This window comes from Equus caballus, chromosome 19 (assembly GCF_041296265.1).
Source record: "Equus caballus isolate H_3958 breed thoroughbred chromosome 19, TB-T2T, whole genome shotgun sequence".
Lineage (NCBI taxonomy): Eukaryota > Metazoa > Chordata > Mammalia > Perissodactyla > Equidae > Equus > Equus caballus.
Genome location: NC_091702.1, coordinates 47507829 through 47520939, shown reverse-complemented (window position 1 = coordinate 47520939; position 13111 = coordinate 47507829). Strand labels below are relative to the sequence as shown.

Sequence of the window (13111 nt, the reverse complement as noted above, 5' to 3'; positions counted from 1 at the left end):
AAAATAATTTTTGGCCAAGGGAACTTCCCCCTTCACTCAAAGCGTAATAATGAAGGAGATGACCTGTTTCTCTGATATGCAACCTCAATCTTGGGACTAAGGCTCTGGACCAACATGAGTCTATTTAATTATGTGCACCAGTTCACAGCTCTATATTATGTCTTCTCTTTGCTACCGCAAATGATGCTATTTACATGGGCTATCCTGTGTAGAATGGAAGGTTTTATAAATCTCTGTTCATTCATATGTTCTAAATATATTTATTGAATGCTTACTATGTCCTAGCTGTTGGGTTTTTAACAGGGAGCATAAAATACATGGTCTCGAAGCTTCTAGTCTCATGGGAAGACTATTAGTCACACTAACAATGACCATGAAGCAACAGTGCTTTGTAGGGAAGGAAATGGTGCTTTGTGATTGTGCTCACTGTTTAATACCTATGTCTTTGATCTTGATATTTTGGTTATTCTAATATCCCTGGATCTTAGGTGTTCCTTGCTGGCGGATGTGAGGATTGGATGTTATGGAGTTAGGCTAGGGTAGGAGAGAAGGGAACACAAAATGTGAAAAGGTGAGCCAAGCCAGATTCTTTAGGAGAAAATGAAGGTTCAGATATCATGTTTCAAAAATCAGATAGAGGTGAGAGTTGGGTTTAAGGGTCACTGGGCCAGGAGACTGAAGATGTGAAGAGATAGAGCAAAACACATCTGAAACAAGCAAGGGGGTAGGGGAGGGCAGGTGCAGTTCCTGAGTAGTTATCCAGAGTCCAGGCAAATGTTGACAATTCACCTTTCATGGTCAGGCAGATAAAAGGATTTGGGAGACAGGAAGGGAGGAAAGGGTCATAGGCTGGGCACACAAGCCTTTGTTGGACACTTGTCCTCATCTCTAATACAATATAGAGACTTGTTTCTGAGCTGCACGTCAGAGTACACTCAGGCTGAGGCTGGGGAAACAGACGCCATTTTGAATGTGTAGAGGAAGAAAAGCGTGTCTTCAGCACTTTGCATTTCCCTGTCAAGGTGGGAAAGGTCCCATTCCCTGTTCTTCTCCTTCCTTTCATGAGTATGGTTCCTTTCTGAGTTCCATTTCCTATTTAGATAAATTAACTTGAACTTAAATCTTAATAGCTAAAGACAAAAAACACTTCTCCCTTCCAGCTATCATTTGCATTTTAACAGGGGCTTTCAAAAATGCCTTAACCCAAGGAATGACTAATTTGGGAATCCCAACCAGAGTAGGGCTGGTATGCGGAATGGGGAGAGGGGGACGTCCCTCATATTGTGCCCTTGAAACATTGGCTTTCTCTTTGACCATGACTCTAGTTCTGAGAGAACAGGAAGGGGCTCCCTTAGGGGGTCAGGATTGGCATGGCTGCCTTTTCCTTAGTTCTATGGGTCTTATTCACGGCAGGCAGAGACCTTGACTGATGTGCATAGACTGAGAGAGGGGTACCTATAAACTTTGCATGATGCTTACCCAAGGCACTTTTTGGCACAAAGGAAAAAATGGTTCCCCAAATCATTGACAATTTGAAAAAGTGGTGCTCCTTGACTCAGAAAGGTCCAATTCTACATATGACTAGAGCTGGGCCTCTCTCGTTCACACAAACTTGCTGTCAGGAGATGGGAAAAGCTAAAGGCTATGGCCGTGTTATGCTCCTTTGGGTGAGTGAGGGGAATGGCCTCAATTTTAATTCTTTAGTTACCTACAATCCTGGGGAGTGAGTAAAAGCATGCTTCTCCTCCTTATGAGTGTGCGAAGACATTTCTTCTTCGTACCTATGCATCTTTGACACTGTTCCCCTCATATCTGTGTGGAAACACCGTGCTCGAAAATGAGAGAGGGAAAGGACAGCTAATGAAAGGAAGGCGGTGTTAAGTAAGAAAATTCTCCACAAATGGGGCTCAGGGGGATTTTCTCCAAGAAGAGATTGGAAACCAAGTCAGACATGTGAGCCAGCCTGAGCTAGAAAGAGACGTGGCTGGCAGGAGAGTTCAAGGAAAGCAGCTCAGGATGGGTGACGCGTATCCATAGGGAATCATCTCCTCTGGCCACCAGACACCAGGAAGTGTTCATATCGTCGTCATGGCATCGCTCCTGCTCATCTCTTTCTTGTCATGCCCACTGTCCCTATCCTGATTCAGCCTCTTCATCTTAGGTCCACGAGCCTTTGATATTGGCTTTCTTGATCACCCTGATACCAGCCCTCACCTCCTTCTTCTGGCCATTGACAGGCTTATTTTCTTTAAACTGTCATTATACACTTTTTCTGCTTCCAAACTATTAATCCCAAACTCTCTGTTTTCTATCAAATCAAAAATAAACTCCTCGGATTTTCCAGGCCCCATTAAACTATCCTACTCTTCTCACAGAAGCTATTTTCCCACTATTTGTCCAAAGTCAACCTCTCTTCCAGTCCACTCATCTTTTCTTTTGTCCTTTAAAAAGGCCCTAGTCATTCCCCCATTTCTGTGTGTCCTCACAGACTATTACATTTGATTATGGCTCAGAAAGTTGCCAAAGAAGATTATACCAATAAGAAGGCTTGAACACATGGTTATGCCTCTGCTCTTGTACATGTGCATGCATGTATGTGTGTGTCAAGAATATGACTGAGGTATTTATCCAGTTAAACTCAACCAAACATTTAAAAGTGGCTCCTCGGGAGGCAGGAGTTCTTTAAGACATGTTAACTGGATGCCTAGGATGCAGGGTGGTACCTCTTCAGGAACCTGTTTGAAGCGCGGTCATGGGAAGAATTGCTGGAACCTTGCGAAGCCTCCAAGGACAGAGGTAGATGGTCACCACACTGAGTTCTAGAACATCAACCATTGCTAATGTGAAAGGAAGACAGCAGTTCTCTGAGGAAGATTCTGTTAAGCAATGCAGTGGCCTAGGCTGACAGCCCTCCAGAGTGGGAGTGTCACAATGAGTGGGCTCATTTGGAGCCAATACTGGGTAAAAACCTCATCCGCTCTAACAGAAGTACACTCTCTCCTGCAAGCACTAATGTGCGTAGCTCACTTTGTTCCTGTCACCAGGGTACACTTCTGAAACCGAGTTTGATTCGATTTTAAGGCCCAGTCCAAATATCACCACCTTCACCCTACCCTTCGGGGCTATAGGATTGCTTGCTGTTCTCCCTCTCTTCTGAAGCCCTGGACCACTTGTAGTCAGCTCAGCAGACCCTGCACATTCAGGGGAATCCTCTAAATGCACCGTACCCTACACTATGCTAAAAATGAGAGGAATGGACTCCAGATGGCAGACAGAGAAAGGTGGTGTGGCCAGATTTTCTCCTTTATTTTTCCTTCTTCCTGGGTATGTAATGAGAATCTTAAAGGTAAACTTAAAAGTTACGGAGTTCAACTACCCACCCAATTCAAGAATCCCTCCTAAAATGTCTCCTCTGCATTATCACCCCACATCTGCTGGAGCAGTTCTGGTGATGAGGAGCTCATCACCTCACAAGAAAGTCTAGTCCTTGGTTGTAGCACGCTATTCAAAGTTCTTCACTATCTGAAGCTGAAATCTGGTTCCCTATAACTTCCAATTATTGAAGCTCCTTGCCCTTCAGCAACAGTGCGTGTGTCATCCCGCGGGGGCCCTTTAAATATTTGCAGACAGCCATCATGCTCTTGCAGGCTCCTCTTCTCCAGGTTCATTACCCACCTCCTTTCAACTGTTCCTCATTTGACATACTTTCACTATTCCCTGGTGAATTGTGCTGCTCGTTCTCTTGATAAACTAATCTGTCAGCGTCATTCAAGTATAACCGACCTCACCGAACGTGATACCACAAGTGATGTGGTCTGATTAGCACAGAGTACAGGGACCAAAGTCTACACTAAGACTGAATTAATTTTTAGGTAGCCGTGCCACACTCAATAAATGTGATTGTTACATTTACTGTGGATAAGCTATTTCTCTGTCTACTCGTCCTGCTTTACAGTTGTTGTTTTAAAACTTAAGCACAGGTCTTTACCCTTATCCTCACGAGATTCATCATGCTACTATCAGATCTCTTTTCAGGCTTTATGAATACTAACTCAGCTGACCAGCTTAATAGCTATCTGACTGTTTTTTGTGTCATCTGCACATTGGAAAGCAGAAGTATGATTGCTGTGCTTTCATTCATAGTTTTACTGAATATGTGAAATTGAAAAAGTAAAGGAACCCTGTAGCATCCACTGTGGGATCAGTCTATTAAATAAGAATGATTCCTGGCACTCAGTTGTTGAATGAATGAATGAATCAATCAATACCTTGTCCTCATCCCACATATTTAATCCCTCTCTGTATCCTGTTGATTATAATCCAAATATTACTTGAATGTATCTACTTCTTTCTGTTTCTGCCACTACCACCCTAGACCAAATGGCCATCCTTTTTCACTTAAACGTCTGCAGTAGCCAACTGATTGGTCTTCTGGTATCTGGTCTGGCTTCCCTACTATCCATTTGCTACACAGTAGCCGGTCATCTTTTCAAAGTGCAAACCTGATTATGTCACTCATCAGCTTTAATTTCTTCAGTGGTTGCCATGCTCTCAGAGCAAAGACCAAAATCCTTACCTGAGCCATAAGATGAGCCTGGTCTGGCCCCTGTTGACCTCTCCAGTCTCCTCTCCTACCTCTCTATTCACGTTAGCCACATTGACCTTCTCTCACGTGCCCTCCTGCCTCACTGCCTTTGCACATAGTTTCCTTTGCCTAGAATCTTTTCAAGCCACCCCCTAACCCTTCACTAGTTAGCGCCTATTCAATCTGTTCTGTTTACAAATTGTGCATAACAAATTGCTTCCAAACTTAGCAGCTTAAAACAATGAATATTTTACTCTTTCTCACAATGTCCTGAGTCAGAAATTTGAGCATGCTTCTGAGTGATTTTTCTGTTCCTTGTGGCATCAGTTGAGGTCACTTGCTGATATTGAGTTCATGAATGGGCTAGTCTAGAGGTACACTGTGCAGTTCAGTAGCCACTAACCACATGTGGCTACTGATCACTTGCAATGTAGCTTGTCTTAATTGAGACGTGCTGTAAGTATAAAATACGCACACGATTTTGAAGATTTAGTACAGAAAAAAGAATGTAAAATATCTGTTAATAATTTATATATTGATTACATGTTGAAATTATAATATTTTAGATATATTGGATTAAATACATTATTAAAATTAATTTCACCTACTTCTTTTTAGTTTTTTTAACGTGGCTGCTAGAAATTTTCAAATTACGTATGTGGTTTGCATTATATTTCTACTGGACAGTGCTGTTCTAGAGGAAGGGTCAGTATTTTTTTCTATAAAAGGCCAGATAGAAAATATTTTCTGCTTTGTAGGCCATATGGTCTCTGTCACAGCTACACAACTCTTCCATCAAAGTGCAAAAGCAGCCGTAGACAATAAGTAAATAAATGGGTATGGCTGCATGCCAACAAAACTGTCTTTATAAAAATAGGTGGTGGCCAGATTTGGTCTGAAGGCTGCAGTTTGCTGACCTCTGATCTAGAGGATCCAAGGTTTTATTTACATGTCTGGTGGTTTGGCAGAGATGGCCGGAAGGCTTGGCTCAGCTGGGACTATTGACCCAAACACCTACACATGGCCTCTCTAGCATGATGGTCTCAGGGGAGTGAGACATCTTCCGTGGTAGCTCAGAGCCCCAGAAAGAGTATTCCAAAAAAGACAGAAGCTGTAAGGCTTCTTATGATCTAACCTCAGAAGTCCCAGCATCCCTTCTACCGCGTTCTATTGGTCACAAGTCTGTAAGGCCAGCCCAGATTCAAGGAGACGAGAGGAGATGCCCCTTCTTCATGGGAGGAGTAGCAAAGAATATGTGTCCATCTTCAATCTACCACATCACTCTTCAAATCTCACTTTAGACTGGTCCTATTATAGGCTCTCAACCTCTCCTTTATGAACCTCTCCTTTGTAGCACTTGTCATCGTTATAATTTTACACTTATTTGTGTGATTATTTGATCATTATCTTGCTCCTCTACTAAACCTGAAGCAACCACGTGAAGAGGAGCTGTTTCTGGTTTTGCTCATCATTATATTCCCAGCACCTAGCACCAAGCCTGGCTCAATAAACATTTGTTGAACGAATGAATGACATCAGGGCACGGTCCAGCAAGTCTGGCTTTTCCAGTCACAGTATGAACCGGCAGAAGGCAAAGGGCCAGGCCCTGAGCGCTGAACTAAGCTGGACCTAAGCCTCCCTCCCCAGAGGCTGTGGCATCTCCTGCTTTGTTTGGAGCAAAGACTCTCGCCTGTGCTGGGAGGGGATAAGCATTGCCACCTTCCACATTGGTCCTGGAGCTTGAATTGTAGTTATCTGTGGACACTCTGTCTTTCTTTTTAGTATTGGGTGAGGGACCAAGGCCTACACATCTTTATACTCCCCCACAACCTCTAGAACAGGCCCCACACTGAGGAAATTCAGTAAATGTTTGCCTGAGAGATGGTCTCAATGAACAACTTTCCTTAGACAACAGCAAACTTATCAGCATTTTTCCTACTGCCTTGATCACCACTAACATTCTAGACAAAGTTGTGAAATAGGAAACATTTTTCTTCTTGCTCCCCGGCTTCTGCCTTGGAATCTTTCTCTCACTTCCTGTGTCATCATATCTGCACTTCCTGTCCCACCCCATTTCTGGCCACCCCCCGCCCCCGACTAAATCCCTTCATACTGCCTTTTGCCTGAACTAGATCCCACACGCTCCTTCAGACCTGAGACACAAAGAATCCCTTCTTTATCCCCTCCTTTTTCGTCCCAAATACTCACATTTCCCCAGAGCTCTTCTAGGAGAGGCATAGCTGAAACACAGTAACCCATGTGCCTGGAGCTAGGCCCACGCCAGGACACTGATTACCTGTCCAGGGCTGAAGTGGAGAGGACCTTTCTCTGTCTGGTGCATAAAGGGCGCTCAAACAATATTTGTGGAACGAATGGAACCTCAGGACAGAATCTCCCCTGATACAAAGGGATGCTTTTGGCCCCCTCCCACTCCATCCCAGCCTGTTTCCTTGAGCGTCACACTCTGATTCCAGGAGCCACCATCACACCTGGCCCTGGTGATGTGCTGCTCCCCTGGGACCCTGAGAGTGGGTAGAGTCAGCATCCTTTGCACTTGCTCCCAAAGCACAGCTGGAACTGGCTGGAACTTTTAAAGGAACTACGCTAGCGTTAGAAAGAACACAGTGAGGCTGCGTAGGTTTAAATTTCAGCTCATTTACTAGCCAGGTGGCTAGGGCAAGTTCCTTAACCTCTCTGAGACTCCCTTTCTTCATGTGTAACATGGGGCCGATAATACCACCTTGTTGTGAGCAATAGCAGTCTAATTACTCATCCAGCTGACTCTCGCTCATGTTCTGTGATGGGCTGGGCATATAACGTAGGGGAAAGTGGTGGACGGTAGGTGCACTTCTTTGGTTTCTGAAGTGAACCTCCAGCCACATGAAGGCTACACATTTTAGGTTTTGACCAGTTCACCCACCTACAGGCCTTATTTTGCTCACAGCTGACAGAGATCTCCTCTCAGAGAATGCCCCCCGCCCCGAAATTCTTAGGTTCTTTCCTTTCCCATTCCCCTTTTCGCTCTCTCCTTCCAAGAGCAAGTTTCTACTTCTCGGGGCCTCTGGAGAAAGCAATGACTCGTGGTTGTGGCTGAGAGTTCATTCCTGAGGGAGCTGTGACATTTCTGTTCTTCTTCAGAGCCAACAACATTGAAGAAACTGGCTTCCTAACCGTGCCCCTCTCCCCTGCCCACACCCACACACCATGGCTAGAGTGGAGAGAAATTCTTCACATGGGGCATTTATGCTCTATAAAAGGGAATCATGTTAATCTCAAGTATTTTAACACACATTTTAATAGGATCTCTGACAAGCCAAGTGTCTGAAATGTTGTCCAGGACAGTGTACAGTCTCCAAATTAATGTCACTGAAGTTTACTACAAGGACTGTCCCTGCTGGGCCAGGGTTTTGAGGAGGGACATGATTGCTGTCCCCAAATCCTTGAAGGGCTTTGACAGAAGTGTATTGAGCTTACTCTGGGTAGTTCCAGAGAACAACACCAGTATCAACGAGAGGAAGTGAAGAAGAGACAGCTTCTCACTCAAGGGAAGAGAGTTTCCAAATGGAGAAGTCAAAGATAGCCTTGACTTCCGTGCCATACCCAGTGCTCCTCCCCACTGCATGAATTACAGGGATCATTTGTCCAAGATTTCCCAGGGCCTTACTGATTTCATGTAATTATTTGAATTAAAGGTGATTTGTTAAATTTATAGCAAAATATAATTTGATTTTGTATCCCTGTTCCACACATCACTCCAGGAAAAAAAATCTTTGGTTAGGTCAAGTATACTGATTTTTGGTTTTTGAACAATGGGTATGTCCTGTATTTGGTGAGAGTTCAGACTCAAAAGGTTCCAGTCCTCAGATTCTGTGATAAATAGGATTCTAGAGATAATGGAGTATGAGGAAGTGCACAGGAATCATATAGAGAAGTCTCTTTCCAGGCTCTACCATTAAGTGGTGTCAGCTTTGGCCCAACAGATAATGCCCAGGCTCTGAAACTACTGACATCACTGCAAGGGAGGCAGAGAGCAGTTGGAGCAAGCATGAGATTCATCTAGTGAACACCTGCTGTGTGCTTCAGCAACTGAATACATTTGCACCTCATTGTCATAAGGCACTAACTTTCTAATTAGTTACTAATTAGCACTGAGGTTTTAAACATAAAAGAGTTCCTATAAATCAAGAAGAAAAGGCCAAAGACCAAAGTTAAAAGCAGGTAAAAGAAATGTACAGACAGCACATGGAACAGGAAATATTCTCTCTTACACATTTGAAAAGATGCTCTTACTCATAATAAAAGAAATGCATTCTAAAATTACAGTGAGAACCACTGCACACCCATTAGGAAGGATTCTATAGAATTAAAAAAACAGAAAATAGCAAGTGTTGGCAAGAATGTGGAGAAATTGAAACTCTTATGCACTGTTAATGGGAATGTAAAATGGTGCAGCTGCTATGCAAAACAGTATGGCAGTGCCTCAAAAAATTAAAAATAGAATCACCATATGATCCACTTCTAAGTATATACCCAAAAGAAATGAAAGCAGGGTCTTGAAGAGAGAATTTATGCATTCACGTTCATAGTATTATCCACTATAGCCAAAAGGTGGACATAATTCAAATGTCTATCAACAGGTGAATGGATAAACAAAATGTGGCATATACATACAGTGGAATATTATTCAACCTTAAAAAGGAAGGAAATTCTGACACAAGTGCTACAACATGGGTGAATCTTGAATACCTTATGCTAAGTGAAATAAGCCAGACACAAAAATACAAACACTGTATGATTCCACTTATATGAGGTACCTAGAGTGGTCAAATTCATGGAGACAGAAGGTGGAATGGTGCTTTCCAGGGGCTGGGGGGAGGGAGAATAGGGAGCTACGTTTAATGGATATAGAGTTTCAATTCTGCGAGATGAAAGGAGTTCTGGAGATGGGTTGCGGTGGTGTTTGCACAACAATGTGAATATATTTAATACCACTGTACACTTAAAAAATGAGTAAGATGGTAAGTTTTATGTCATGTGTATTTTACCACAACAAAAAAAATTTTTTTAAATTACAATGAGGTGTCACTTTAACCTTCCCTGTTGGTAGAGATCACAAGTTAGAAAACATGCTATGTTGGCAAAAACTACATGAAAATAAGTATGCTCATGTTATGTTGGTGGAAGCATAAACATGTAATCTTAGGGGAGAACAATCTTTCAATATCTGTGAAGATTAAAACCTCAATTACTCTTTGACCCTTTGGTCAAGAGATTTTACTTCTAGAAAGATAGCTTATTACCACATATGTGACTTGGCATATGATGAAGGTTTTTCATTGTAGCAAAAGATTAGAAACAACCTAAATTTCCATTGATATGGGCTGGTGAAATAAATTATTGCCATCCAACAGTATACAACAGAATAATGTGCAACTGTTAGAACAAGAATACTCAGTACATGCTGATACAGAACAATATCTAACGTAGTGGTAAGCGTGCAAAACTGTGTATTGTATGCCACAATTTGTCTTTAAAAATAAAATGAAAAGGGGCCGGCCCAGTGGCCTAGCGGTTAAGTTCGTATGCTCCACTTTGGCGGCCCAGGGTTCGCCGTTCAGATCCCAGGTGTGCACATGTGCACCGCTTATCAAGCCATGCTGTTACAGATGTCCCATATATAAAAAATGGAGGAAGATGGGCACAAATGTTAGCTCAGAGCTAATCTTCCTCAAAAAAATAAATAAATAAAATGAAAAAAGAATATGAGTCTGTGTTTTCATTTTTTTTGCCTAAAATAACTGCCAGTAGAGGCAAGAAACCATTAACAGGTAACATGGTCACTCCAGTTATGACTATGGGGGAAAAATAGATAGCTAGGGGACAGGATTGGGAGATTTGCTTTCTACTATTGATCACCTTTACCTTTTAAATTTAGCACCATGCGCAAGTACAATCTATTCAAAAACTTTTAACTGAAAAAAGAGAGGTTATAGTCTAGAAAGGAAGAAACATAACAGATACATTTAGCCCAAAGCCCTGTGCTGGGTGCTCAGGGAGCAGAGAGGAAGGGTGTCTGGGACAGCCCAAAAGGATCAGGGATGGCTTCTAGACAAGCAACTCCAAGGAAGAAATTTCTGTTGTTCATCAGGAAGAGTTGTGCATCTTCTCTTGAGCTGTGGTTTGTTTTGATCTGATGGACAGATCTGTAAATTAATCCACCAGTTAGGTTTTCCTTTTCACTTTGGCTGTTAAAAAGCTACAAGCCAAACTTGTGAGCCACACCATGCGAGGTGGGCAGATTGTCTAGGGTAAGCATCTAGCACTGGCCTTGTACTTGGCTCCACTTTATCTTCCTGCATTTGGTTTGCTTTCCACCTGTTTCCAGTGTCGGTCATCTTTCCTTGTTCTGTGCTTCCCTGTAAGCCTCTCTACAGCCTTTTTGGTCTAAGTTGGGGTAAGTGGGTGAGTGAAGAAAGAGGGAGGGAGGGAGGGGAGGAAAGAGAGGATAGAGGTTGGAAAGCAATGCCTGTCATTTTCCATGGCTCCCTCTTGTAGATTAAGTGAATACTCTGGGGCAGTGGTTCTCAAAGCAGAGTTCTTAGACCAGCACCATCATCAACACCTGTGGGTTTGTAAGCTGTGTGTTTCACCCAGCCTACTAAGTAAGAATCTCTGTGGACAAGGCCCGGAAAACTGCTCTAACACGCTCTCCCAGGCGATTTTGATGCACATTAAAGTTGGAGAACCACAGGGAAACCAAAGGAAAGTTGATTTCTAAACATGAATACTCTCCATTTGCACCATCATACCCATCGTATTGATCAAGATAAGTAACGCAAACTACTGCAATAAACTATCCCCAAAATTTCATTCGCTTAACACAATAAAAGTTTACATTTTGCTCATGTCACAGTCCAGTGTGGATCACTGTGGGGTGGAGACAGCTGTTTTATTAATTGGTTCGGCACACCAGCTTCCTTTCATACTGAGACTTTGCCATCCTCTAGGCCCTTGGACTCCTCCTCTGGATCCTCTGCGTCCAAGGAGACAGGGGAGGGAGGAAAGAGAGAGGAGGCTTTAGCGGCAGGTCTGGAAGCAACACTGGTCTTTCCTGCCCACAATTCCATTGGCTGGAACTCAATCTCATGGCCCATCTAACTGCAGGGGAGGCTGGGAAATACAGTGTTCCTGTGGAGGTAGGAGGAAAAGGAACCGTCTTTCATGAACACATAGCATGGTCCCTGCCACTCCCACAGACCTAAGGGAATCCCAGACTCCACTTGCCGTGTTTGGTTTTTGGTTTCATTTTCTAATCAAGTTTTATCTTTTCTTTTTTAACTCTAGCACTATGGGACTGAGCAACACTCTCTTTGTGATGACCTTCCTGCTCTCTGGTAAGAAACTTTTGGCTTTGTAAAGTCCTAGAATTCTTCCACTGTTTCTCAATGAGTCTGACCACTGCAAGCCTGGGCCGGAGACACAGTGGGTTTTACTCACTTCCTATCCAGTGTTGCACAATACCATATGCACAAAAGACTTTCCTGGAGAAGAAGGAAGCATCCTGATTGAGAACAGGTATCTCAGCTGATGGCAGGCCCAGCCTGGGATGGAGCCCTGCCCTTCTGTGCATCCTCCTCCTCTGCCATCTCACACCCCTGGTACTGGATGCACCAAGTAGGCTAGGTGGGCCTGTCCAGTGACACCCGGGGAGCCAGGGAAGGTCCCTGCTCTGACATCTCTGAAGCTTAACTCTTTTGTTCCACACATAGTCTCTTCTGGCCTTCTGTGTCCTCATTTCTGGCATTCTCAGGCTTTTAGGAAACAACTCTTGGGCTAAGGAGCATTGGTTTCCATGTTGCCTACCTTCTCCCTCTTGCTCCACTGCCTTCCCCACCAGCCCAGATCCGTAGGTCATAGTTGCCCCTGCTTACCCGGGAGGATCAAGGAACCCAGCCCTGCTGCCACCCACTTCAGTGGCCTTCAGCTAGTTACATCAGCTGATTTACCATGAAGCTAATGAAGCTGAGCCTCAGAATTCCTCACTTGCACAAGCTCTTCCCAAAGATCCCCAAGACTCCATGAGGAGCCCGAGCAGTGAGGTCACACGTCTTATGCTTTGGTAAAATTTCCTAAGTGAGTTATTTTAACCACAATAAATTAAGACCACTGTCTCTTTCCACGGCAACTTTTCTATCACATTCTCCTCCAGTTAGGTGGCATTGTAGGCAAAATGTAGGCATTTTGCATTTGAATTCTGTATATTTTTTCCTTGAAGAGCCCCTCCCCTTACCCCAAAGGCATTTTTGCAGTGTCAGGCCTCACAAAACGCCCATCTTCCCTGTTTGCTTCTCCTCTCTGAGTTTCAGTTTCTTTGTCTGTAAACCGGGTTGGCCGAGGTTCCTGTCACACGTCCTGTGACTGGGTGTCTTTAGTTTCTCCTGTCCCACCCCTTCCTGGTTCTCATTTTCCCCCACCCTCAGCACGGAGAGGGATGCCCCCCAGTCCTGGTGTGGGGCAGACAGGGAG

General features: G+C 43.7%; 1 protein-coding gene across 12 annotated transcripts in view; it reads left to right on the top strand.

Annotated features, from left to right (window-relative positions):
- Positions 1 to 13111, top strand: part of CD86 (CD86 molecule) — a 63151-nt gene that overhangs the window by 20791 nt on the left and 29249 nt on the right. For all 12 annotated transcript variants that reach the window (XM_070242731.1, XM_014732854.3, XM_070242729.1 and 9 more), the window contains one exon: positions 11930 to 11979. In XM_070242731.1, the coding sequence (XP_070098832.1) occupies positions 11930 to 11979 (50 nt within the window). The remainder of the gene's footprint in view (positions 1 to 11929; positions 11980 to 13111) is intronic.